This window comes from Haliotis rubra, unplaced genomic scaffold (genome assembly GCF_003918875.1).
Source record: "Haliotis rubra isolate DU_JTF1 unplaced genomic scaffold, ASM391887v1 Scf218, whole genome shotgun sequence".
Classification (NCBI taxonomy): domain Eukaryota; kingdom Metazoa; phylum Mollusca; class Gastropoda; order Lepetellida; family Haliotidae; genus Haliotis; species Haliotis rubra.
Genome location: NW_025766203.1, coordinates 160,887 through 188,694, shown reverse-complemented (window position 1 = coordinate 188,694; position 27,808 = coordinate 160,887). Strand labels below are relative to the sequence as shown.

Genomic DNA, 27,808 nt, shown 5'->3' with positions numbered 1-27,808 from the left:
AGGAAATCTCACTTATACTGCATTGAACAGTATGGGGATCCAAACAAATCATAGGTGTCCTCCCATTACGCAGACAAGTAGTTCGCAGACGCCTTAAGCAAAAACATTTACGGTTCAATGAACAGATAGCTACGCTACACATTATAATGGAATAGTCCAAATATAAACACAAGAAAAAAACTGAAACTATATTGGATAAGGACAAAACTTTATGGATGAACAACTTCTTTATTCGGATGATGCGACGTTTCGATACAGATTCTAGTATCGTTGTCAAGCAAGTATGAGTCAGACTATATTATTTACTTTGAAATATGGCCGAAAAGAAGACATAAATTTGAATTTTGATTGCTGCAATATTTAAAAATATTTAAAAACGGTTGATTTTCATAAACATTTCGGTTTAACCTCCTTGTCTAGCGAGAGCTGGCATCATCATATTGAAAACATTGTCAAAAAGACATCTGAGATTATTGGAGCATTTCAGGAATTAAAGTTCCTACTAAATACAACGACACCAGTTTTTCTTCAGGATTTACTCCCACCTGCACTAGTCAACCGGACAATCTGTGAGTTAAGAAACTCGGATAATTTTATCCAACCATGTACAAGACTGAGGTACTCAATATCATCTTTTATTCCATCAGCAGTTAAAATGGGGGTGATATATTCACTTAGCTATACTGAAAGTCATTAAAAAAGCAATTTGACATTCATACTTTCTTTACTCACACTAATTTCAACATATATAAACCTAACTGGCACATATGTTTTAAGTGAACATCTGTGAATACTTATACCCACGCTACGAAGTAACGGGGGTATATAGCGTTCATTCTGTCCGTCCGTCCCGAAACTTTGTCCGGAGCATATCTCTTAAAGTTTACATGCTAGGTTCACCAAACTTCACACACATGTTAATCACTACCCATTGATGTGCCTTTTGCTAATTTAAACTATTTTCAGAATTTTGTTTTATTGCTGTTTCCATGGAAACACGACTTAGTGCCAAATTTGTTTGATGGTTTTGTCGAGAGCATATCTCTTAAAGTTTTCATGCTAGGTTCACCAAACTTCACACACATGTTAATCATTACCCATTGATGTGCCTTTTGCTATTTTAATTTTTTTTCATAATTGTTCTTTTTTTTGCTGTTTCCATGGAAACACGACTTAGTGCCAAATGTGTTTGATGGTTTTGTCCACAGCATATCTCTTAAAGTTTACATGCTAGGTTCACCAAACTTCACACACATGTTAATCATTACCCATTGATGTGCCTTTTGCTATTTTAAAGTTTTTCAGAATTTGTTTTGTTGTTGTTTCCATGGAAACATGACTTGGTGCCAAATGTGTTTGATGGTTACCTGGCCACAGCATATCATCGAAACTATACATGCTAGGTTCACCAAACTTAATACACAAGTTAATCATGACCCACAGATATGCCATGTGCTAAAAAATAACAATCTTCATCTACGTCCACTTCATTGTGTGCAACAAGTTCAATTGTATGTCAGGTTTCCACGGAAAACACAAAAAAATAATGTTTCCATAAATTATTACTGTAATCAGTACATGGCAAAACTATTATCTAACATGTATATAAAGTTTAGTAGAGTCAAGGAGAAAGTCTTGTGAGCTGCTGATCCTTGTCACATTATATATATCAATATCAGTCATTTCCATGTCCCAAAGTGGGAAGCGGGGGTATGTGAGCTGTGCTCACTTCTACACTTGTTTAAGGAGGGTCACTTGCAGTCAATATCGTGTGTGTCCACCGTGCGCTGCAAGACATGCTCGCAGTCTTTGGGGCATTGAAAGACACACATTTCTCAGGAACAGCTGTTGGATGGTCTGCAGCCTCTGGTGGTCTGGGGTCTGATCATGACACCACCCCCTCCGAAACGATCATGTTCAAGGACACAGTTTGGCGCAAGTCTTTCTCCTTTACGTCGATAAATCTGTTGACGTCCATCTGCAAAGGATAAGTTAAACCTGGATTCATCTGAAAAAATGACATCTGGCCATGTCCTGTTGCCAAGATTGGCCCCATCTGCTGCCCATCGCTGTCTGGCAAGTCTGTGGCGATGCAATAAGGTTGGACTACGGTACGGGTGACGACACCGGATGTTGAAGGCAGCAAGGCGTCCTTGCACCTTTTGGGCTCTGAAATGACGTTGACTTGTCCCAGTTGCCTCCTTGCCTAATCATCAGCTGTTTGGAACCGATTTTGCAAGTGTGAAACTCGGATATTGCGGTTTTGTCGAGCTGTTATCACAGGTGGTGCACCAGGTCGCAGACGATCAGCAACACTTCCGGTAGCCCGAAAACGTTGTCTGAGTCGACTTACAGTGGATGGATGCACATTAAAGTGACTGGCAATCATCACATCTGAAGCATCTTGGCTGACCATACCGATAACCTGATTCCTTTCGTCTTGTGTCAAGTGTTCCATTTTCTCAAAGTGATTGAGTTCCACAATTCCTTGTGCTTTTACAGGGCCTGGGTGTAGGTAATGCGTGTGCACAACGTGTTTCATGAATGTGGTTGTGTTTACGAGAAATGTCAAAGGTTCAGTTTTAAGTATCAAAGTTCATGTGAGAGGAATGCTCCGGGACTCGAACTCGAAATGGGACAGAATAACAGCCTTTTATCCCTACATCCTCTGTATCGCAGGAAAAAATCTTCAATAGAACTTTTGTAATTTTCGGGACAACAAATACCAATTGCGTTTTTAATGGCTTTCAGTATATTAGAAATTGCCACTCTGTTGTATCGTTTAAATCTTATATCCACGTGGAAGAAAAATGTGTACCTAAATATTATTCATATGGCATAAAGAAGTGAAATGTTTTGCACACAAGATTAACATATGTGACAAGTACACTTAATTATGATTTATTTAGAATAAATATTTAAAACATGACGCATCATGTCAATGTGGCCATGGATGTGAGAATATGTTTCATTTCTTCCTTGAATGTTCATTGTGTATAATTCAGAAACACACACTGTTACAATCTTTAGAAGGTATTGTCCTATTATTGGGAGAGGGTTTTTCAAAGCTGGATAAATTGTGCCCAATTGAGTGAATAAAATATGTTGCAATCAATAAACACAATCAAACCTGATAGTGACAAACCTGCTTTTATGTATTCGATAGTAATTGAAAGTAAAACTATTTTGAGAAGAGAAGACAGATTATCATTTGATCACAACAAAGTTATATTTACACACTCTCAAACTTCTCAGTAATGAACCTGTTTTAGACTCACTCTACTCTACTCACTAGACAGTGGACTGTTCTATTATATCCGTAGGTGTTACCCTAATTAACCTTCTAGTTCAGTGTCTGTCAATTGACTGTCTGTCAAATGGGTGTCTGTCAGTTGGGAGATAACCAAATCATAGCCACTTTAGTGATAACAACTGCTTGTATATTGCATACAGTGACGTTTCGATGTACATCATTAAGGATAAACAACCTGGTTAAATGATGATTGAATAGGGTTTTTTTCTTTGTTTTTTTTCTTTGTTTTTGTTTGTTTTGGTTTGTTTTGTTTTGTTTTTTATCATTAGTGAGAGATGTGTGTTGATTCAATATGGGGGCCACCGTCCCTTTATACACATACATGTCAGAAGGATTTAAGATATGACATGAAGCGCCGTTATCCCCCATTAGTGAGAGATGTGTGTTTATTCAGTAAGGGGGCCACCGGCCCTTTTTTTTTTTTTTATTGGTTCGAAGGATTACATTGTCATATGTAGAACAGTGATGTACAGACAGATGGATTATGTACAGGTATTATGTCAATATCATGTTAATACACATATCTAAGTCAATAAAAGAGAAATATGACCTCAGGTAAATTGGGTACATTTTAAATTCATCAAAGTACTGGGAAGAGGACCCCATTTATGATTGAAATCTCCTAATTTATTATTTCTTTTGCAAATATGGTTTCCACAAAGAATATTTCTTTCAAAGTTTTTTTATAAATAGAGCTATGTTTGGAAGCGTATTTTTAATACTGCATACGTAAATGTGTCTTTTTGCTGCAATGATGATGTGATTTAGTAATATATTATGATGTAGAGTACCAAACCAAACCATATGTTTTGATAATAGCAGTGGATGAGGGTATAAATTGTTAAGCCAAATTTGTAGGTTTTTCCAAAACGGCTTGTGTCTTCTGACATTCCCAGTACACATGACGAACACTCTCATTTAAATCATTGCAGAAACAACATAGACTGCTATCAATCTTTTTCCTCTTAAGCAATTCTCTTTTTGTATAAATAACTCCTTGTAGAAATCTATATTGAAAATCTGAAAGTTTTGTGTCTTGCAATCCTTTTCTGTATGCTGTAAATATATTTTTCCAATCAAAGTCTATTTCAGGAAATAGCAGTTGCCATTTATTACACATATTTTGGTGTATATCATTGGAAATAAGTTTATCATAAAAAGTCCTGCAGCCTTTAGATGTTTTTACTAGATATATCTGACATTGGTTAATATTTAAATCCCTGACTGGTATTAAATGACAGTGGTTATGAGTATTTTTCCAAGAGTCAGGTAATACATGTAGTAAATATTCATAATCTAAAAAAGTGCCTTTGATACCATATAATTCTTTGAAAGATTCCATTGACAATAATCCAGTTTCATCACAAATATCCCTAATATTTATAATCCCTTTATCTGCCCAGTTCTTTATGAAGTTTAATGAATTTTTAAAATTATGATTAAACCATAATGGTTGGGATAGAATTTCATTAATGTTATTAGGGTCAATACAATGTTTTTTGGGGAATAGTTGCCATGCTTTTAGCACATCACGCCAAAAAGGTTTTTCAATCTTAAAGTAAGTTTCAGAATTTGCTCCAAAATTAAATATGTCTTTAAAAGGTATATTGCATGGATTATTCTTATCACCTCTTTTGAAATACTGTCTTAAAGTAGATAATTTCAGAGCGTCTATAAATGTTTTTGCATCAATCATTCTCAAACCTCCTTCTTCATAGTTGTTTTTAATTACATTCCTTTTTATTTTATCATTCTTGTCATTCCAAATAAATTTAAAAAACATTTTGTCAAGGGACGTGATAAATTCTGCTGGTGGGTTTGGCAAGGAATTGAAAATATGGACCAATTTGGATATTGCTAGAGTTTTTATTACTGTTATTTTACCGATAAGTGTTAAATTTCTTTTTCTCCAAGATGCTAAGAGTCTATTAATTCCCTCCAGTCTCTTTCTTGTGTTGATTACCCATAAGTCTTTAAGATCTGGTGTAAATTTAATACCTAGCACATCAAATTAACCAGTTACCCATTCAATTTTCAGATCATTACATATTTTATCCATAGATTTAGCTTTGGATCAATCCAGATTGCTTTTGATTTGTCTAAATTAATTTTCAAGCCTGACATTTTGTAAAACTTATTAATTGTGTCAATAGCAGAGTACAAACTCTCTTCAGTTCCATCAAGAAATAGTTCAGTATCATCGGCATATTGATCCAGTTTATATTCATTATCATTGATGACAATACCTTTGATGTTTTCATTATTTCTTATCATGCAACCGAGAATCTCAGCCACAAAAGGAAAAGATATGGGGATAGTCGGTCTCCCTGTCTACATCCCCTTTCATTTGCAAGAACTCGGATGAATTACCATGTTGGATAACACAAGATGTTGTCTCATAGGTTAATATATTTATCCATCTTATCATTTCAGGGCCAAATTCAAGTTTATGTAAAACCAGGTTGATAAAGTCTTTTGAAACAGTGTCAAACGCTTTTCAAAGTCAATCAGAATCAACAAACCAGGAATGTTTTGTTTCTTTGTTTCAAACATTATAGCATATAACAATCTTGTGTTTTCACTAATAGTCCTACCCGGTATAAAACCAGTTTGGTTAGAGTGAATAAGTTCATCTAAAGTAGTTTTTTTAATCTATGTGCAATGCAGGAGCTGATAATTTTATAAATAGCATTAAGTAAAGTGATTGGCCTCAATTTTTTAAGTAATGTTCTATCTTTTTGGGGTTTTGGAATACAGGTGATAACACCCCTTTTCATATTCAAAGACATTTTCTTTTTTTGTTGATACTTCTTTAATAAATCTATAGATCCAAATTTTTAATTCTTTCCAATTTTTTTTAAAGAAATCAATAGGAAATCCATCAATCCCTGGGCTTTTATTATTCTTCATCCTGCAAACAGCATTGCTAATTTCATCCAAACTGATTTCTCTTTCAAGATAATCTCTTAGTGTTTTGTTTAAAGTTGGAGTTTTAATATCCTTTAAGCAGTCTTCTTCCTTATATTGTTCCTGAGAAGCATAGATAATTTTATAAAATAGTTTAACTTCATTCAGTATTGATTTGCTGTCAGTGATTTCGTTCTTATCATTAGTTATTATCTTATTAATTGATTTTTTTGAGACATTCCTATTTTCTAGATGGCAGAAATATTTTGAAGGTTTTCTCCTTCTTCATACCAAAGAATTCGGTTTCAGTTTGTATTCCTTTCATTTCCTCACTTTTAATTTCTTCCATTTCTTTCTTATATTTCGATAGTTCATTCAAAAGTTCTTCATTAATGTTTTGGAGGTTTTTTCGAATAGTATCTTCGACCTGTTTTATTTTTAATTCTAGTTCTCCTGTATGTTTTACCTTTGTTTTCTTTATGTAGGATGAAAAAGATATGGTCTTTCCTCGGATTTTCATTAATAATGTTTCTAGAAATAAGGAGTTGGAAATTGTAAGTTTAATATTTTCAGTGTTTTTAAAGTTATCTATGATTGAATAGTTGTTTGAGTCGGTTCAATTAGCATTCAATCCGCCTGTTTCTGTAACAGGATATTTTGTTTACAGCCTTTAGGAATAAACTTTTGGATTTATCATTTCAAGTTATTTTATGTTTATTAGTTTTATGTGATTGGATTAATTATCAAAGCAGTTGGTCTATTTAGGATGAACAGGTGGTTCACCTGTGGTTATCTCATTCCTGTCTCAACAACCACGCTTTTAACACAATTGCCCTCGGCGTCCTATTTGATTGATATTAAATAACTACAGCATATCATTTGCACACTTTTGTAGTCACACTGCTTACACCTCTTCACTGGACAAGCCACGCAACCTAGCTCAGGATAGACATTTACTTTATATTAACCTAAATAGAATTTCAACCTATCCATATTATTGTATCCAAGTATTGTAAATAATAATGTTTTATATCAAGTGCCAGTATATATTTAATTTAACAGTTTTAAATGGCTAAATGTATGTATGTGTGAGAGCATGATTTGATTTGTAGTTCGAATGTAATGTTGAGTAAGAAGTTGGCTTTTGATAAAGCAATGTCGCCATAATAAGGTATGGTCACTGTTAGAGGTGTGACGATACGGAAATGTCACGATACGAATCGTATCGCGATATCTTGGAACGATACGGTTCGATTCGATGCATATCACGATATGCTATCTTTACATATTTTCTTTAAAAAAAAAGTATATTTTGATAGCAACATAACAATGTAATGTTTTACATAACTGTCAATTTCTAGTGAACATTAACAATTTTAAGGTCAACGATACATATCACGATACGAAAAAAGTATCAATATATTTATCGTCAGATAAAGTATCACGATTATCGTTACTACGATGTATCGTCACAGCTCTAGTCACTGTTATTTGTTTTAGAAACTTGCCCTCCCAACTTCCCCCTCCCCGTACTTAGTGTGGGTATACAGACATCCCCTGGTGTTAGCCACAGGGCATGCAACATTGTTTTCTCTTTAATTATCTACTTGTGATTTAAGTATTACACATATGATCATTAAGGTCGATCATTTAAGTGTTGAGTGAGTGAGTGAGTTTGGTTTTACGCCGCACTCAGCAATATTCCAGCTATATGGCGGCGGTCTGTAAATAATCGAGTCTGGACCAGACAATCCAGTGATTAACAGCATGAGCATCGATCTGCGCAATTGGGAACCGATGACAGGTGTCAACCAAGTCAGCGAGCCTGACCATCCCGATCCCGTTAGTCGCCTCTTACGACAAGCATAGTCGCCTTTTGTGGCAAGCATGGGTTGCTGAAGACCTGTTCTACCCCGGATCTTCACGGGTCCATTTAAGTGTTGAATAATAACAACTATGTAGTGTGTATATGTTAGTAATAATAATAACATATTAGGAACTAGTTATGTGTAACTGTACGTGTTTAGGTACATGTTTAGGTTAATGTATATCATTCTTTCTTGTATTTTATTACAGGATGACTGACTGATCAATTCATCGATTGATACATGGAATAAATGTCACCTCCCATACACAACCGCAGCTTGTCATTTTTATTGACTCACCCCTGCAACATTTACAGTCTAATAATTTCTGCATAATGGTTTCAAGATTTGTAATATTTGTTGATCTTACTCTCCGGATTGCGTCATCAAACAGTGTGCAACCTGCTCTCAATTATGTGTTGTTATTGTTAATCGGCTCTTTGTCATATATAAATACTATGCATATAAGATAAGGAATAAACTGTATGGATGAAAAACTTCTTTATTCAGGTGATGCGATGTTTCGATACAGATTCTTGTATCGTTGTCAAGCAGGTATAATACAAGAATCTGTATCGAATCTGTATCACCTGAATAACGAACTTGTTGCTCCATAAAGTTTGTCCTTATCTGACTCTCAAACTTCTAAAAATGCCACTCAAAGAGGATACTACGTATATGTACTTCTCATCACCTGGTTGTAATAACATTAATCAGGATAATGATGTGAGAATAAACACAAAAAAACCCCAAAAACTACATAACATGGGAACGCTCCTCTATGCATCAACAAGACATTGGTATCTGTAAAGTCGCCTCTTACGTCCAGAATGGGGTGCTGTGGACACATTCTGCACCGGGTCCATGCTGTTGAAGAGCTATTAGCGTTACCCAGCACCCACCACGAAGAGGTTGCTCTTCACGAGTGCCTCCGTTACAAAATGATTTCTTAGATGAATTGCCCGGTTGTGGCGATCATCACCGGGCGTTGTAACACGTGGTCGACCACTCCTAGGCCTGTCTGACGTATTTGTCGCAAACGTTGCATCAGTCTGATGACAGCTGCTTGGATGCAGCCTAAGGTTCTGGCAATGAGTGAGTGAGTGAGTTGGGTTTTACGCCGCTTTTAGCAATATTCCAGCAATATCACGGCGGGGGACACCAGAAATGGGCTTCACATATTGTACTTATGTGGGGAATATCTTATGTGGGGAATATCTGTCTCTCACGCTTTCGACGTGCCATAAACGTGGCATATTTCGTGTGTTCTTTTTGCTACTGTGCTGCTCACGTGTCGCGTAGGCTGTGTTATACCGTCAGTATGAACGTGCATTTCGTGTTACATCAGAAAAATTCGTTTTGGATTTTTGCGACGTTTAGGTTCGTTAACGTGTTTCGCTGTTTGTTACCGGAAAGATTGGTCTATACGTGTATGACGTGGTGTAATATGGTTTTATCGCTTCATTTTTATTTTTGTGAATTTTTATGTAATATTTTGCGGTGGATAGTTTCTTTTGAATACTACTTTATTTGTAGCCACGGCAACTGTGTGGTGTCCCAATTTGTGACATCTCACGTTTTGACTATAGTTTGTTTAACGTTCTCAAGCGTGGTTTCTACTTTCCCCATTGACGTGATATTGTACGAGCGCTTCGATCTTTTACCCTCTCTACAAACATCCCAGCTGTACTGCAGGCAAGTGGAAGTCACGCGGGTTGTCTCCCCTTGTGTTTTCCCGGCAAAAGCACATGGCGCTGAATGGTACCACATGTTTTCTGCGTTTAGGCGTACCGCATGGAGATATAGTACTAGCATTAAATGGTGTTTATAATGACGGATAAAGGGTTTTAAACATTTCAGACGTCTTTGTGAAGTCATTACAAACTGCATAGTCCACATTCAATAGCAAAAACAACTTTATGGTAATTTTATTTTTATCATTAAAATCACTTGATTTTAGTGAACGCAAATACAAAACGGTGTTTTCTACATCATTTAAGAATAAGGCAAAGAGAAGAGGAGACTAATTTTCTCCTTATCTAATACCAAGTTTACATTGGAAAAACATGTGTGAATACCATTCTCTGTTATGTTTCTGTTTCTGCACATTATAAATTACCATTAGACATTTTTCATTTACAATATATTATACCAGCTTCTGTCAAAATCCTGAACACTAGACCGTATTAGAAAAGCACTTTGAAAATGAAAGAAGGCACACAGAACAGTTTCTCCGTTGCTTTTAAAGGTTCTGCTAAGCCATATAGGGTGAAAATATGATCCTTCGTAGAATATCCTTCTCTAAATCCTGTCTGAACTTCGGTTAACAAGGTATTTGATTTGATGTTTGTGAGCGAATATTTAGAATAGATGTAACAAAATTGCCCAGACAGCTGAGAAGGATTGGTCTGTTGTTTTCATGCATTTGGATTCTTCCTTGTTTTATAAATAGGCATATACACTTTACGCACACCCTTGACAGATAAACGTCAACAAACCATCCACTAGAGGATAGTCTCACTTTCAAGAACAATAGATTTCAAGATCAAGCTCAAAGTTCTTTTTATTAGAAAACATTAACAAAACAAACGTACAAAAGGTGTGTTGCATACAAGACGTCTGTGGTGGTGAGATTACAAAGATTTTCGCGCCAACAAAACGCTTGGTGAACTAACACTGATGACCTAAGAATAGCTGTCCTTCTATCATCCTTCTTGTTGAACAGAAATAATCCCGAACACGGATTTGGTATAGATATGAGTTATGTACTAAACCTATGTCAGTATCAACAAACAGAATATGAAGTCACCCTCTATACAAGTTTGACAGAAAGTACACACTATTGTTAGATGTTTACTATTTTTTAAAATAGTCCAAAGAAGGAATACTGAATATGTAACGCAAAGGAACCTGTATGCTAAGCTATAACATTTAAAAGCAATTCCAGTTGAAATCAAGATTTAAATATCTCACTATTGATATGCTCTGCTCTACTGACTTTCTGTGAAATAATGTACAAAAGTCATGTATGTTACTGACACCGTCACAGACCTTGAATGGCATTTCTGATTGGTCGAGTTCATGATGCCATGCAGTATGTTCATTGTCATTTTAATGAGTCTTTCCACACTTCATAGAAATTCTTCCCTGCAACTGAAAGAAATGACGTCGACCTAATGTAAATATGATGTCACTATGAATACAATCTTATTCGTAAGATAGAGCACTAAATGTTTTATATATGGTATATAAAGACGTCCTACTTTCAGTTTTAAAAAGAATGTGAAGGATTACTAGTTGTGATGGTGTGAAGAATTCAAAGACACCATGTGTTGTGTCAAACACAACGGCCTTTCCCTGATTTATCACCATCACATCTGAAAATGCTACAATGTACTTCCTAAAGGTAGCATAGCCATGCCATTAACATGAATGGACTCGACTCCCGTAAGTACTTGTTAGCGTTTTGCTTGCATCATCAAGGCAAAGCTGTTTCAGGCGTGTTGGTCTTCGAGTTTCATCATCAAATGTAGAAGTTGAAGGACTGATACACCCAATCAACACACAGTTGATATGAGATAACCGACGTTGGATTTATCTTTTAATAAATTCAATGCGGCTTAACAGTAGTTCATTGTGTGGCAGTTACTGTGAGAGCAAAAGCTAAGGTTGCTTTTTCCTTCATTTTTTCTCCGTTTGCATGCAGGCCGAAAATCTCACCTGGGTGAATTTTGATATCAGTTTATTGCTCTGAGACTTGCCGTGTCCAGAAGCACGCGAGTTTCTATTTATCATTTATGTTGTTCTTAACCTACACGAATGTCACGGCGTGTCAGCAAAGGCAAACTTGTACCTTTCTTCATCCTTTACAGCTGTTTATATGATGTATTCGTTCACTTACCCTCTCTTTTGATCCGTTTGCATGCACAGACCGAAGCAAGAACGAGGAGCAGGAGGACGACGACTCCCCCGACAGAAGCAACTACAGTGATAAGAAGAAGCTGTCCATTCTCACCCTGGCATCTCGACTCTGAAACATACATTGCTGCCTTTGTTCTCAGAGTGAATACACAACTAAACCATAATAACAATAACCATCAAAGACCGTCATAACAGTTTGTGGTACAATCGAGCGGAACCTATGAAGATTGTAAAACAATGCTCAAAGGTTGATTGATTACGGTATCAATATCCAAGGTCTTTGCATAGCTTTCATATTATATGGACGACACAAGAAGACCACGTCCAAATACGACAGTTCAGTTCAAACATTGCAGATGCAGATTATTAGCAATATACTTGACTTTTTGCTGTTTATTTGTTTTTGTTTTTTTGTGGGCAATTGACTGTTTGACAGATAAAATGCCTACCATTTTTACGAAGGCGTATTGTCGCATTAATCCTTACGATTACAGAAACGGATCTGTCATATTGATTTTGTTTTCATGAACCGGTTTGATGGGGTTTTAATTGTCTGAGGTTAATCTGATGTTACAGTCCAGTTTAATCTGATGTGACTGTCCAGTTTAATCTGTGACTGGGTACATCATTTTACCTGATCCAGGTTTCCATGTGCGCTTGTTGCCGGACACGTCACACACCAGACAGTTGTTTCCAGACTGTCTTGCTCCGTGAGGCACACAGGACCCTTTGTCCAGGCAGTAGGGGCCCTAGTGTGGAATAGGAAATTACATGACTCTTTAGTGTACTCAAATCCACAAAAACCTTCATCAAACGTCGCACACTTAGATTACAAGGTTAAACGTGGTTAATGAGGTATGTGTGTGTGTGTGTGTGTGTGTGTTACGGCTCTATAATAATCATCCAAGGTGTTGCTTGTTTGTTGACATATCAAATTTTAATTCATGTTTATATACCTTCACTGTCCAGTTGAACTTTGCTTCGCCACCTTCAGCTCTGATACACGTACTGTTAAACACAATCAGGCCAACACTGTCACCATAGTTACCGGCACTGTTGGCAATCGATATCCGGTAGGCACGCACATAGTCCACGTCCTCACTTCCGGTGCTGACACTGGCAACGACTTTGCACTGAGCATGGCTGATGCTGACCACGGTTGCCATGCGAACTGTTGATACAACGCTTTCTTGTCCTGATGCTTTAGCCTAAAACGGACATTGGGGCAGAGTGTTTCCATTTATATCAAATTATAACCAATGACTTCTTCGTACAAACTACTAATCCTGGTTTCACTGACAGAGGGGTAGGTTGTGTGATTTGATTTAGACGGCATACCGACCAATGACGTCACAACAGTCACACCATGCCATATTCACTGCGGATGCCGGGGCTGATAATTAACAGTTGCAAGCAAAAAATATAGCATGTGCTTATAATTGCGGAATTGAAAACTAACTTTCACGAGGTTTAAGAAGTAATAGAGCTATAAATTACAGACTAAAACATATTTCCAAAACCCTTTCCACGCAGGGAATATGTTAACAGAAAATCACCGATCTCCAAATACAGATGAAATAAAAGCAAAGATATATGTTTGAAAATGGGGGTGTATGGGAGCTCTTGGAGTACCCTCAAGAAGATAAAAAAAATGAATGTTGAGTGTATAACATAAGAACATATTTACCATGATCTGTTCAACCAAACATGTTGATACACCATCCACAAACGTCTCGCCTCTCACAGACACAACGTCACATGCATCACGTGACATGTCACACGTGACAACAGTTTCTGTTTCAGATAGCCGTGGGGGTGTTGTAAGGTCAACAGAACAGTCTGAGCCACCATAGTTGGTTTGGCATACACAGTCTCCTGTTACAATTGTATGAGACGTCACATGACAGCTCAAACCCATGTATTTCAGAATAAGAATCTACATTATCTCGCTGTGACCGGAAATCAAAGCATGCTTTCAAGACGGGTGGTGGTTTGCTTTTGGTTTACCTTTTGTTTTATATATTGTTACTTAAATGTTATTTTTAAAATCGCTTAACTGGTTGAAGGACGTCGTATGATCTCTGTGAACTAATGGAAGTACGTTTGCAAACTGATAAAATGAGTGATTCCTTTTCATCCGCATTATGTCTTTTTCAGATTTGTGGATATGATTAAATGTTCAATTAGTGAAATTGTGAACACTACACCGTCCTATCCAAAACAATATTCCGGACCCAAATATTTTCTCATATGGAAATCTGAAAGAAATAATCTGTATCACCCAAATATATATTTTTTTACAATGCTAGGTGTCTTAATTACCATTTGTACATGTTCCTTTGCCACTGCAGTCGTTCAGACAAGCCTCAGCCACAACATTATCATAGACAGACACGTTCTTCGTCCCATTCTTTACCTGGAGTTCAGGATCAACCAACACCTCGTGCAGACACTTGTCTCTCACCGTGTCGATAGAGAAACGATAAAAATCCGAAGTGCCTGTCAACTTAGAAAGAAAATCAAACATGATATCACTGTTAATCTGTTCTAACGGTTATATAGATGAAAATGTGTTTCACATTCACACAAACAGATCGCGATTCCTGGAATAACCTGGCTTTTACTTCTGTCCATCAGTTTGTCCATACATTCCCATACTCTTACCCGTAATGAAACTGCAACAATAATATAATGTCTACTTCTATGTTACATACATGGATGTCTACTTCTATGTTACATACATGGATGTCTACTTCTGTGTTACATACATGGATGTATACTTCTATGTTACATACATGGATGTCTAGTTCTATGTTAAATACATAAATGTCTCCTTCTATGTTACATACATAGATGTCTAGTTCTATATTAAATACATGGATGTCTACTTCTATATTACATACATGGATGTCTACTTCTATGTTACATACATGGATGTCTACTTCTATGTTACATACATGGATGTCTACTTCTATGTTACATACATGGATGTCTACTTCTATGTTACATACATGGATGTCTACTTCTATGTTACATCCATGGATGTCTACTTCTATGTTACATACATGGATGTCAACTTCTATGTTACATCCATGGATGTCAACTTCTATGTTACATCCATGAATGTCTGCTTCTATGTTACATACATGGATGTCTACTTCTATGTTACATACATGGATGTCTACTTCTATCTTACATGCATGGATGTCTACTTCTATGTTACATACATGGATGTCTACTTCTATGTTACATACATGGATGTCTACTTCTATCTTACATGCATGGATGTCTACTTCTATGTTACATACATGGATGTATACTTCTATGTTACATACATGGATGTCTAGTTCTATGTTAAATACATAAATGTCTCCTTCTATGTTACATACATAGATGTCTAGTTCTATATTAAATACATGGATGTCTACTTCTATGTTACATACATTGATGTCTACTTCTATGTTACATACATGGATGTCTACTTCTATGTTAAATACAGGGATGTCTACTTCTATGTTACATACATGGATGTCTACTTCTATATTACATACATGGATGTCTACTTCCATGTTACATATATGAATGTCTACTTCTATGTTACATATAAGGATGTCTACTTCTATGTTACATACATGGATGTCTACGTCTATTTGCAATACCTCGCTGGGGACAGCTAGGTGCAGTACATGAATGGCAACTTCAATGTTCAACATCTCAATGTCTACTTCACTGTGCAATACCTGTGTCTACGTACATGTTCAATGCCCTTATGTCTACTTTGTTAAATCGACGACTGTCTACTTCCATGTGCAATACGCGAACGTCTACGCATATGTTCAATGCCCCTAATGTCTATTTTGTTTAATAGTTACGAATTTCTACTTCCTATAGGCAGTGTCCTGGCTTTTTCCCTCTGTCCATGTTTGTCCAGGATACAGTTGTCAATGCTTCCTCTAATCCCAAAACTCGTTGCCAGTTACGTTCTTTTGCATCGCTTGCAACTGATCGCGAAGTCACTGGAATAGGTTCTCTGCAGAACCCGTCCTGGCTCTTTGATCCTCACTGGACTGGTTGACACGTCCATCCGTTTGTCCACTCATCCACAGCTTGCTGCGCAGACGTGATAAAGTTAGCAAGATTTGCGTAATACAATTCAATACTCTCAAAGTTTTAGATACAAAATATTACTTTTGTATTTGTATCGTATTGTTTTTAACTTTTTAACTTTCAAGCGAAGTCACCCGTGAAGATCCGGGTTAGAATTGATCTTCAAATGTAGTCATCCAAAAACACAGATGGCATGACAACAAACATTTTTTTAAAAAGATTTCCTACCCGACGTAATCTCCTTGGTGATTCCGAATGGACACCTGCAGATCTTCTCCTTCGTCTTTCGGTAATTGTGCACGAAGTCGGGGACACGTCTTTGAAGCCCGGGAGAGTGTCACACACCTTGTGAATGGCTGCAGTGCAATTTACTTCCTCAGTGAGTTTTCCATGATTCTGATATTTAGGATCCGGGGAACAGGAACAATAGAGGTATGTTTGGGGCCAGGTTGGCAGTGATGCATGAGAGTCTGGATTAAACAGGTCACTTGCATTATCAACCCTACAACATAAAATGTACATGAACGTTTCAAGAAATCTAAGCCCAGTGAACTGAATCTGTAGTCATGGTATCACATTATAAAACTCAAATGGGTATTACTGTTTAATAACCACAAAAAATGGGCAAGCGGATTTCGGTTAATCAGTCGGAAGTTGCAAGGAAAATTGTGATTGTATAAATTAAGATGTTTGACATGGCTGATTGTGTGTCATCACTCCTTGACGGCGTTGTTCGATGCTCATAATGGTTATCTCGGGATTTCTGCTTATAGATTCAGTGATTGTGGCTGCACTATTGCCGACTGCGGCGTATAAGAACAATCACAGGTTTGATCGAATAAAAGTCTCACTCCCATGAGTTCGAGAATGTAGTAAGAAGATTCTGCCAGTTGCTGTATGCAGTGTCGCAGTCACCCGTTGCCGTGGCGTCTGTGGAGTAGTCACCGTTCCTCAGGACAAAGTCGTCGCTACAGTTTCCTGTCAGTGTCCCACACAGACCCAGACTGTTATTCTCGTCTTGGACTGACGGGTAGATGTAAACGTTGAGGTAGTTACCGTTGACAGTAACTTTTACCTTTCCTCCAGTCGGCAAATACACCTGTGGATGAGGAAGCTGATCGTTTAACCTGGGTATCATCACTATTTGACGGTGATTCATACACATCTTTCATCTTTGTTTGGTCCCCCCCCCCCAAAAAAAAAATACCATTTACCTCCTCTCCACCATCTTAGCTTGGCATCAGTTGAGATAAGCGAAGATTAGAAATTGTCGTCATGATCATGACCTTGTCGATGGTGTAATAGTTGATGGACATCTTCGTATCCCACTTGCTAAATCTATGCTCATGATACAAATAAATGGATTGCTGTGTTACGACCCCATTATTTATAAACCGCCGTCATATAACTGGAATATTACTTAGTGCAGCATTAAAAAACTAAAGCAAAAACATTCACTTGATTTATGACCTGTGTGATATTTGGATCTTTAACTATGGCGTTCCACTGTACTAATAAGCAGAAATTCTATTCGGATTTCTGTTATGTTCTGTTTCAAGACTATACCAGTAGAAGTATTTTTATGCCTCCGCCATAAATATGGCAGGGGCATATAGGGTTACCCTCGGTGTCCGTCCGTCCGTCCGTCTGTCCGTACGAAACAGGTAATGTATTCTATCCACTTCTCCACCATAACCGCTCTGTGGAATTCAATGAACTTATACATGGGCTTTCTTGGGACTCTAATGGTGTGCATCTCATATTTAGTTTTTTTATTTTATCGGTTTTTTTTGTAAGTTTAGAGACATTTGAACAATGGTACATTTTGCTGAATTTCTCTATGATGATAGTGTAATACGGGATGGAGTCTATCCACTTCTCCACAAAAACTGCTCAACAGAATTGAATGAACTTCTACATGTCTTTTGTAGGGACTCGAAAGGTGTGCATTTCATAATTTTTTATGCAATTTCTTACTTTTGTCACTTTTACAGATGTTTGAACTTAGTTGAAATTGGTTCTATTCAGCCAGTGTTCGTTCCATCCAACAGGGGGTGTACGTTATCCACTTCTCCTCAAAAACTACTTATGGAATTCTTTTAGATTACACATGTGCTTTATAGGGACACTAAAGGCGTGCATCTCATATTTTGATTTTGTATTTTATTTATTTTTCCAATTTGAATGGTGTTTGAACTTAGATCAATTTTGTTGAATTTCTCTCTGAATATAGTTTTGTAGGGGGTAAAGTCTATCCACTTCTCCACAAAAGCTGCTCAACAGAATTGATTGAGCTTCCACGTGTGTTCATTGGAACTCTTAAAGGTGTGCATCTCATACCTTGTTCATCCAATTTCTTAATTTTGTCACTTCTACAGATGTTTGAACTTAGTTGAATTTGGTTCTATTCATCCAGTTTGTCCCATACAACAGGGGGTGTACGTTATCCACTTCTCCTCAAAAACTACTTTATGGAATTCATTTAGATTACACATGTGCTTTATAGGGACTCTAAAGGTGTGCATCTCATATTTTGATTATGTATTTTATTTATTTTTCCAATTTTAATGCCGTTTAAACTTGCATAAATTTTGTTGAATTTCTCTCTGAATATAGTGTTATAGGGGATGAAGTCTATCAACTTCTCCACAAAAACTGCTCAACAGAATTGATTAAGCTTATACATGTGTTTCATTGAGACTCGAAAGGTGTGCATGTCATAGTTGCATAGATGTTTATTGAACTTGTTCGTGAATTTTGTTCAATTATTGATCTTTATATGTCTTATGAATATCAGCGGGGGCATCCGTGTCCCTGGACACAATTTTCTCTTGTTTCAAATATGTGGGGGCCGGGGGAATATGTCATCTTCTGATGACTCTTGTTATTTATTTGCTTAAGTAGTAGTACGATGGTGGTACTGCCGCAGATGCGGCTTAGAGGCTTATTTTTATGAAATGAGTTCCCCAGCCCCCATTAAAAACGGCGATGGTCTCGCAAGAGGCATCCTTCGATGTGCCGCCTTTTTTTTGTTTTGTACTCTATAAACACACCATTGTCTAAAACCAGTATCTCGGCTATGTCAAAATGACATCTACAAAGCTTTAACGTGCATGTTTTTACGAGGTCTTTGTTCTTGGTCAGGAAGGCTTGAAGGATTTGTTGTCCGCCTTGTTCTATGAGCTTTTTTTTCTCATCTTCGCTGAAGTCGCCGGTTTCCCGAGTCCTGGTTCGTATCTCTTCCTTCATGCAGTGGTACTTGGCGAGTTCTGCTAAAATCAGGCGGAACTCTTCTTCAGAGATTTTACTCCGCCAGTCTTCTTCGGAGATTTTATTCCCGCCAGTCCTGATACCCCAGTGGCTACTTCTAACCAGAGGACAACGGGTGCGGCCACGATGGTCGACAACAAGCCAATGCCGGCACCCCAGCGACCACAAGGGCCGTGTCCACGCTGTCAATGGTTTTGACGGGCCGATGGTACTTTTTGTGCAATCTGAGTTGCAAGTCACGTTCTCGTTCCAGATGGCGTTTGATGTTGCTGATCTGTCACAAACGAAATCCATCCACGGTTTCGAGCGTTTGAGCCACGTCGTCCATGGCTGGATACAATCCCATCTTGCACTATATATATATAGTTCACGAAATAATATTTAATTGGTCCTCCGTCAATCATTGATGAATATACTTTAAGCTGATGAGGTACACGTGTTTGGGTGCAGAAGTCTGGTGGAGTAATATTTCATCTATAATAAAAATCTCAACTCCCTCGAGGCTTGTGGTGGAAGCTGTTCCAAGTTGTACCTAAATACGACAGCGTTGATTTTTTATGGCGATCGTGCCAGCGTATGTTTAACCCAAGCAGAAGACCCACCAGTTGTACGGAGGCATTTCCAAGAACGACGTCGATAATAAGGGTAGAACCTGGTATCACAGTGATCCAGGAGTCTGGGACTTCGTTGTGTCTTCCGAGTGAGGGACTAGCATATAACCCGTTTGATCTGGTAATGGTGATGCGTACATTCCCTATTTATGAAACGGAATAAAACTCCCCAGTAGAATCCCATTGTATTTTAGTTCGGGGATATTACGATCCTGATCCATGAAGAGATAGGGGTAGGTCAGGACGATATTGATGATCCCCTGAAAGCATTACGAAAAAATACAATAGTAAACACTATAATTCACCATATGTTTAGTTCGGTTAATTTTTTCCGGACATTCACCAACCTCGTCCCCAAAAATACGTACAGTGGACCAAAAATGGTGAAAGAGATCAGCGATGATTTCCTGAAACGTAATTATCTTCGACCAGAATTTGCTCTATTGAGTAATGAATGGCGAGATGATCGTATGGATTTTACAGGTGACATTGCTTTCATCATCAAAAAGGTCGAGCACCCACCCTATGTTAAAGACGATTGGAAAGGGGCATAGTAAAACCGCCCCCAGAGCCGCCCCGCGTTCCACCTGCACTGGCACCACCACGATCGCTGGTCGAACATCAGCAACACCTCGATCGTAAAACGGCGCGCATGGTCGTTGGGATTGCAGTCGGGGTGTGCCTCATCTGGTTAAAAATTCCTTAGCGATGACGTACACCAGTCTGGCCGCGCCGCCGCCGACCGCCCACAAGTTCTTGCTGAGCCACGTGACCATTTTCGACAAAAAGCCCAGCAACCAGGACACGATGCTGCCCAAGATGCCGGGCAGGGTTTCCCCGAGCGATTTTAACTGTTTTTTATCCAGTCTCTGATGTTGCCACCTTTTTTGGGTGCTGGTGCTGTTGGTGGTGTACCGGCGCAACCCGTCAGGGCTAACGAGGGTCAATACGATGAAGCCAAAAGCTGTCAGAACACTGGCGATGGTGATCCCTTGCTCCGGGAACAGATTTCGGATCCTGTCGGCCAACTTGTTGTCCTCGTGGATGATGCGCTCAATGGTTTCTCGGACGCGGCTGATCTCGGATCAAAGCTCATCTTGGAAGGAGGACGCCACTTCCAATAGGGTCGATCTTTCCTCTTCCAAGATGCACAATCTTTCCATGATCCGACGTTGGCTGATCTCGTCCTCCACTTCATTGAGTTTGTGTTTTCACAAGCGATATGCTCATCGAGCACGCCCAGTTTGGTTACGTTGTGCACGAGCGATCTGTGAATGGTTTGTATGGCCTTGGCCAAGCTCTCGCAGTTCCCGAAAGGTAAATTCGAACCCAGGCAAGCATTCGTTCCGGTACGTGGTCAATAGTTTTTTGACGTTGTTCAATGCGTCGTGAGCGCATTGTGGTACGTCTTTCAAATCATCTCGACCGACTGCACCCACCAAGGCATCGAGCTCGGCATATGCTTCTCGTAAAGCCATGTCGAACTTCACGCTTATTTTTTGTCGATAGCCGGTTATGTTTAAGTTGTCGCGGATAAAGTCTAGCCAGTGACTAGCCAGTGTGGACAAAGAAAGAGGTTTTCTCGTACGGGAGTGCATGAGATCGATGCCCGGAGCATCTTTCACTCGCAGTATCCCTTTATGATCGAGTTCGAACTTGGAAGGATCGCGATAAAGATGAGCTATATTTTGTTTTTGCTCCAGGGAATCGCAATAATCATTGACGGTCGTTTTTAGCAGATCATCGCCAATGTTTCCTTGCACGAATGAGGTCTCCTCATCGTTGAGCAAAGGGGTTCTATCGTCCCCAAAATCGTCCATGGGAATATTGTCGGCCATGATTATTTTTTTATTGAACATATATTATATATTTTTGATATAAAAAATGCCGTCGCAATACGGACAAAAACTCGATCCTTACCGAAAATTGAGAGAACTCCTGGCGATCAAAGCCGTGCATCAATTGTTGACGATCACCAAAAATCCATGCACGGTCGACGAAAAACAAACGCTGTTGGTGCGTTTTCCCAACCTCGGCGAGAACGACGTCATCGTTCCGGGGATGGCTCGCCTGTCCTTCCAGATGAGTTTGGAATTCGCGGAAACGAAATTGTGAGCATCGACAACAGCGATGTGTTCTTCAGCTACACGGACCTCTGGAGAACTGCGAGCGAACAGGAAATCATGAAGTACCAAGGGATTTGTCCGGCTGAGTGTCCGTCTAATTGGTTGCGAGTGGGGTACAATTTCGACCAAGCCGAACTCACTGCGATGGCGAAAAAATATGTTACATCGCCGAGGCATTCAGGAACTGATTTTGCATCCCGCTTGACTTGAGTTGCTGGAGGGTCACATGCCGTTTTACCACGCCGCCGGGCGACAGACTGGAGTACGAATTCATGTTTAATGCTTACACTCACGTGATCATGACAGAGAGCGGCGAGGAGGGTCGATACACCATCGACAATATTTCGCTGGAGTTTGACAAGGTGACGAATCCGGAATTGGCTCGACAGATTTGCAACCAGTACTTGAGCACGTTAGCCATCCTGTACGATCGCATGTTGCATCACCGGAAGATCATCGCGAACAAGAGCGACACGCTGTGGAATATCAATCTGAATGTACCCGCGCTATCGATGAAAGGCATTTTGATCCTACCGGTGGAAGAACTTTCGCCATTTCAAAGGGTCAACGAAAAGTATTGGAAACCCGAGATCATGAAAGTCAAGGTGACTGTCGAAGGCGTGCCCAACAAGCTGTTCAGCCATGGCATGTGAGCTTAACATCAGTGGGACGAGATCCAAAAGTAACCGGCGATCAAGCACCTGCTGGAAATCAATGCGATCGGTAGGAGAGTACCTGACGACCAAGAACGTGCTGTGGCTGGACATGCGATCCACGGACGACGATCCACTGCACGGCAGCGGGAGTCGCATTGAGAATGGCAGCAAGGGGATCACCATCCAAATCACCAAGAATGCTCAAACCGCTGGTAAATTAAATTTATATTTGTGCGTGATCATGGATGCGCAGCTTAATATAGACAATGGAAGATTTTATGCAAGCCATCTATTGATGTCGAGCTGCCCGTGGATCCACATTGCGCCATCGTGTGCATTCAGACAGGGTGCGTGACAGCTTTCGTGCTGGACCTGCTGGAAGCATACTATCAGGACTCATTCAATCTCATCGTCATTCTCTGCCCGACGTTGCGGGTGCACAAGACGTACACGGAGAGAGCGTGGGTGATGACGGACCCGGACGTGCACAGTGTGGTTCCTGGAACGTGTCTGCAGGACTGGTTGACCGCTTATCACGGTAAATTGAAAGGGGAGTCGACGCTGTTCCTACTGCAGCCGCAACAAGGACATGGTGAAAAAACGAGACATGCTATCGTACCTGGCCTTCTCGGGCCGGCACAAGAAACAGAGTGTTTGGGTGCTGACGCCAAAATTTAAGACCTGAGTGAGCAGACGTTATGGGTGGCCCTGTTTCACTGCAAGGACAGGGATTCGTTCGAGGTATGCTTAAGAGAAAACTACGTGATTTCGAGCAAACAAGAATGCGACCGCGTGAAAAAACAGCTCGCTGAAATGAAACACGCCAAACTCCTATTGAAAACAGACCAACCTGTAGCATATAAAATTCGTTAGCTTAGCAAACTGAAGCAACATTCTAGCAAACTTAAGCAAAATTCTAGCAAACAAAATTAAGCCACATTATAGCTCGCATGTTCGAAATTTTCTTGGCGTGTCACTTGACTTTTCTATCGCGGTGCTTCGCGTACTTGGGTTTTATTTTATTAGATTTAAAAATAGTTTGCTATATTATAAGATGGAGTGCAACGAACTGCTCGAGCAAATGATGGAGAATAAACACGACACCAAATGGGAGAGACTGGTGGCGCTGGCGGTGAGTGGCAAAGCCAAGCAAAACTTGGGCGGGGACCTCACTCCCTGCAAAATTAAAACAAAGTCCGCCGAAGACATCGACAAGTTGTACGCGCAATATGAAGCCCGACCCGGTGCCTTAATGACGAAAACCATAGGATCGACCATGACGCAAATCTACATCGGCATCACGTCGTATTTCCTTCCCATTCCACCCGAACGTCGCCCGTACATGTGGGAAGACCTCAAGAAAGATCCGTTCATTGACCATGCTTTGAGCAACGACAGCTGCGAAATGTTTCATCGATACGGGATGCTGCTGGCTCTTATGACCGCGGCCATAATCACGGCGAAGCACTGCCGATTTAAAAAAAATAATATTAACCATACTAAACAAGATGGAGGAACAACAACGACCACCGATGGAACCTGTCCCAGAACAAATACCACCGATGTAGGATGAACCGATTAAGACGGTCACCCGAAAAAAGAATCCCAAAAAAGAAGCCACGGGTCGCAATGGAAGGCTGGCGAAACAGCAGAAAAAAACACGTGAATGGTCGCCGTAGCGGCACATGCATCGCCGTCATGACCGCACGGCTGTACAAATTCAGGCCGGCAGCAGCAACACCGGCAGTACCTCGATTAGAAGTAAACCCTCATATCATGTTATAATTTTAAATTTTTATATTTATTTTATATATACACACAATGTCTAACGCCGACGGAAAAACGTTCATCAACGACGTGTATCACGCCGCTGTGATCAGCGGGCTGGCCATAGGCTACGCTCGATTGAGCAAAATGATCACCAAACAACCGTCACCCAAACTCGATTTCAACCTGCAAGACATGGGCATGCTCGTGTTCAACTTGGGACTCGCGATGGCCACCAAAGAGATGCTCGTCAATCAAGGCATCATTCCTTCGACCCTCCATACGTTGTTGCAACACGTACAAGAATCGTTGGAAAAATTTACCCATAGAGGCTCTGGATGGGTGGTGGACAAAATCGATACCATCTACCTAGATATAGCGAACTACGTACCGTTCCGAGGCCGATCGTACCTAGACTTGCCTCCGTATTACAAGAATAAAAAAGCCATCTTGAACGTTAAAAACAACGATGATCACTGCTTAAGATGGGCGCTGAGATCTGCCTTAATTCCCCGCCGATTCTAAAGTGGTGAACAGACCTTCGAGCTATCCCGCAGACGATGGGCTGAACTTGGACGTATAGATGCACCCACACCCAACTCTCAAATGACGAATGACCGTTTAGCCATCAACGTCTTCGTCCATGAAGCAATATGACGCTCGTGCACCGAATCAGCTCAAGGCCCGATGATGTGCACAGTCTGAGCCGATTGTTGTACGATCAATCGAACCACGCCAGAAAGAAACATTTCTGTGAACGATGCCTGCACAGGTACAGTCGAGAAGACCTGCTGGAAGCGCACCGGGAGGATTGCCGAGGCGTGGGAGAGACATTCCTTGAGAACATCAAAACATCTTAACGTTCATCGATCGCAAACATCAAATGCCCGTGCCTTACGTCATTTACGCCGACTTCGAAGCGCTCATCAAACGGGTCAACCGCGTCACGCTCCCCAACACGAATCACAGTTTCACGTACAAAACGCAAGAACACTGAGCCTGCGGTTTCGGGTACGTGGTCGTCGGATGCGACGGACAAACGAACGCTCCCATGATCGACCGGGGTCCCGACGTGGGCGAAACGTTTCTCACATTGTTACAACGTGAAGAGAGAAACATCAGGGAAGCTTTGTCAGACCCTGTCCCCATGGATATGACGCCGGAGGATAAACTCGATCACGAAAAGGCTAAGCATTGCTATGTGTGCAACCAACCCCTGAACAGGGATGTCGTGAGACATCTGGGCCACATCACTGATTGATACCGAGGTGCCGCCCATAACGCGTGCAACCTCCGACTTAGAATCAATCCCCAAACCCTCCCCATCCCCCTGGTATTCCATTATTTGAGAGGGTACAATGCTCACTTGATCATGCAGGCCATCTCGAACATCGAGGGCAAGTTAACGTGGATCCCCAACAACATGGAGATATACATTCTCATTCTCGCTCAACTGTCTGAGATTTATTGACAGTGCTCAGTTTCTCCTGTCATCGCTCGATAGTTTGGTCAAGGCCAATGATACCTTTGCCATCACCGTTCGATACACCGATGCAACGACTCAACCTCTGCTGCTACGGAAGGGTGCGTACCCGTACGAGTACATGGAGGATTTGTCTAAATTCGAGGAGCAACGATTACCTCCCCTCGACTGCTTTTACAGCGGCTTAACCGACTCGACCATCTCCCAGGACGATTACGACCATGCCCAGAACGTGTGGGAGAAACTGGGCTGTCGACATTTAGGCGATTATCACGACCTCTTCTTGAAAACGGACGTCCTGCTGCTAGCCGACATGTTCGAGACGTTGAGAAAACGTGTTTGAAACAGTATCGACTCGACCCTGTCTGGCACTACACCAGCCCCTGGTCTCTCGTGGAAGAAAACAGGCGTCAAACTGGAATTGCTCACGGATTACGACATGCATTTGTTTGTCAAGAAAGGGATGCGCGGTGGGATTTCTATGGTCTCCAAACGGTACAACAAATACGTGGAAAGCTACGACTCGAGCAAGCCCACCAAACACCTCCTCTATCTCAACGCGAACAACCTGCATGGCTTGGCCTTGAGCCAGTCTCTACCTACGGGCGGGTTTCATGTGACTGGACAATGCGATCGATATCATGTGCATTGCGCCAGATTCGAACAATGGCTACATCCTCGAAGTGGATTTGGAGTATCCTGCGGCATTGAACCCTGCTCACAGCAGCTATCCCCTGGCTCCCGAACGTTTGACGGTGAACCGAGACTGGATGTCGGACTATCAACTAACGTAGCTCGGGAAAAATAAGCTGGCCAACGTGGAAAAACTTGTTCCGAATTTAATGCACAAGACCAAGTACATGTTGCACAATCGGAATCTGCAACTGTACTTGTTGCTGGGCATGAAGCTGACTAAAATACATCGGGTGCTGCAATTCGATCAAAAACCCTGGATGGAACCATACATTCGGCTGAACACCGAGCTGCAAAAACAGGCCACCAGTGACTTCGAGAAAAACCTCTACAAACTGATGAACAATTCGGTGTTCAGCAAAACCATGGAAAACTTGAGAAAACGGGTGACGGTCAAACTCGTGCTATCTCACAAGGAAGAAAAACTCAAGAAACTCATAGCCAGCTCCGGCCTTCAATCGAAGCAAGCTATTTGATAATGACTTAGCGGCGCTGCACATGAACAAAAGCCACATCAAACAAAACCGACCTGTCTACTTGGGGATGAGCATTCTCGACCTGTCCAAACATTTGATGTACAACTTTTATTACAACCGACTCAAGCAACAGTACGGCGATCGATGAGAGCTGCTGTACACGGACACCGATTCCTTATGGTTGAATACACGCACAGAGGACGTGTAAGGAGACATGGTGAAACACATGCACGACACCAGCGATTACCCCCAAGACCACGTCCTACACAGCACCACCAATAAAAAGGTCCTCGGCAAGATGAAGGACGGATGCACGGGGGACACCCATCGCCAAATACCTCGGATTGAGACCCAAGATGTATTCCATCCTGAAAGCCGATCACGACGAAATCCAAAAGGCGAAAGGGGTCAAGAAATACGTTGTGAAACGACACATCAAACACACACTCTTCAAACAGGCTCTCTTCGATAAACGCACGTTCAAACACCCCATGAACGCATTGAGAAGCGAAAAACACAACATCTATGGCATCACTCTCAACAAGACCTCACTGTCGCCCCTGGATACCAAACGATGGATTGCAAACGATGGCATCCACGCTTATAGCTATGG

The 27,808-nt window shown here is 40.5% G+C and overlaps 2 protein-coding genes across 4 annotated transcripts in view; both read right to left on the bottom strand.

Annotated features, from left to right (window-relative positions):
• Positions 1 to 14,562, bottom strand: part of LOC124277085 — a 49,253-nt gene extending 34,691 nt beyond the window's left edge. For 2 of the 3 annotated variants that reach the window (XM_046712740.1, XM_046712739.1), the window contains exons 1-3: positions 14,329 to 14,562; positions 13,694 to 13,881; positions 12,963 to 13,214 (exon numbers count right to left, since the gene is read on the bottom strand). In XM_046712740.1, coding sequence (XP_046568696.1) covers positions 12,963 to 13,214; positions 13,694 to 13,881; positions 14,329 to 14,533 — 645 coding nt within the window. In that variant the 5' untranslated portion in view covers positions 14,534 to 14,562. Of the gene's footprint in view, positions 1 to 10,633; positions 11,233 to 11,986; positions 12,116 to 12,640; positions 12,756 to 12,962; positions 13,215 to 13,693; positions 13,882 to 14,328 lie in introns of those variants that run through there. The other variant, XM_046712738.1, reaches the window with a different exon arrangement.
• Positions 1 to 27,808, bottom strand: part of LOC124277081 (von Willebrand factor D and EGF domain-containing protein-like) — a 174,675-nt gene that overhangs the window by 116,123 nt on the left and 30,744 nt on the right. The gene's annotated exons all lie outside the window — the stretch shown is intronic.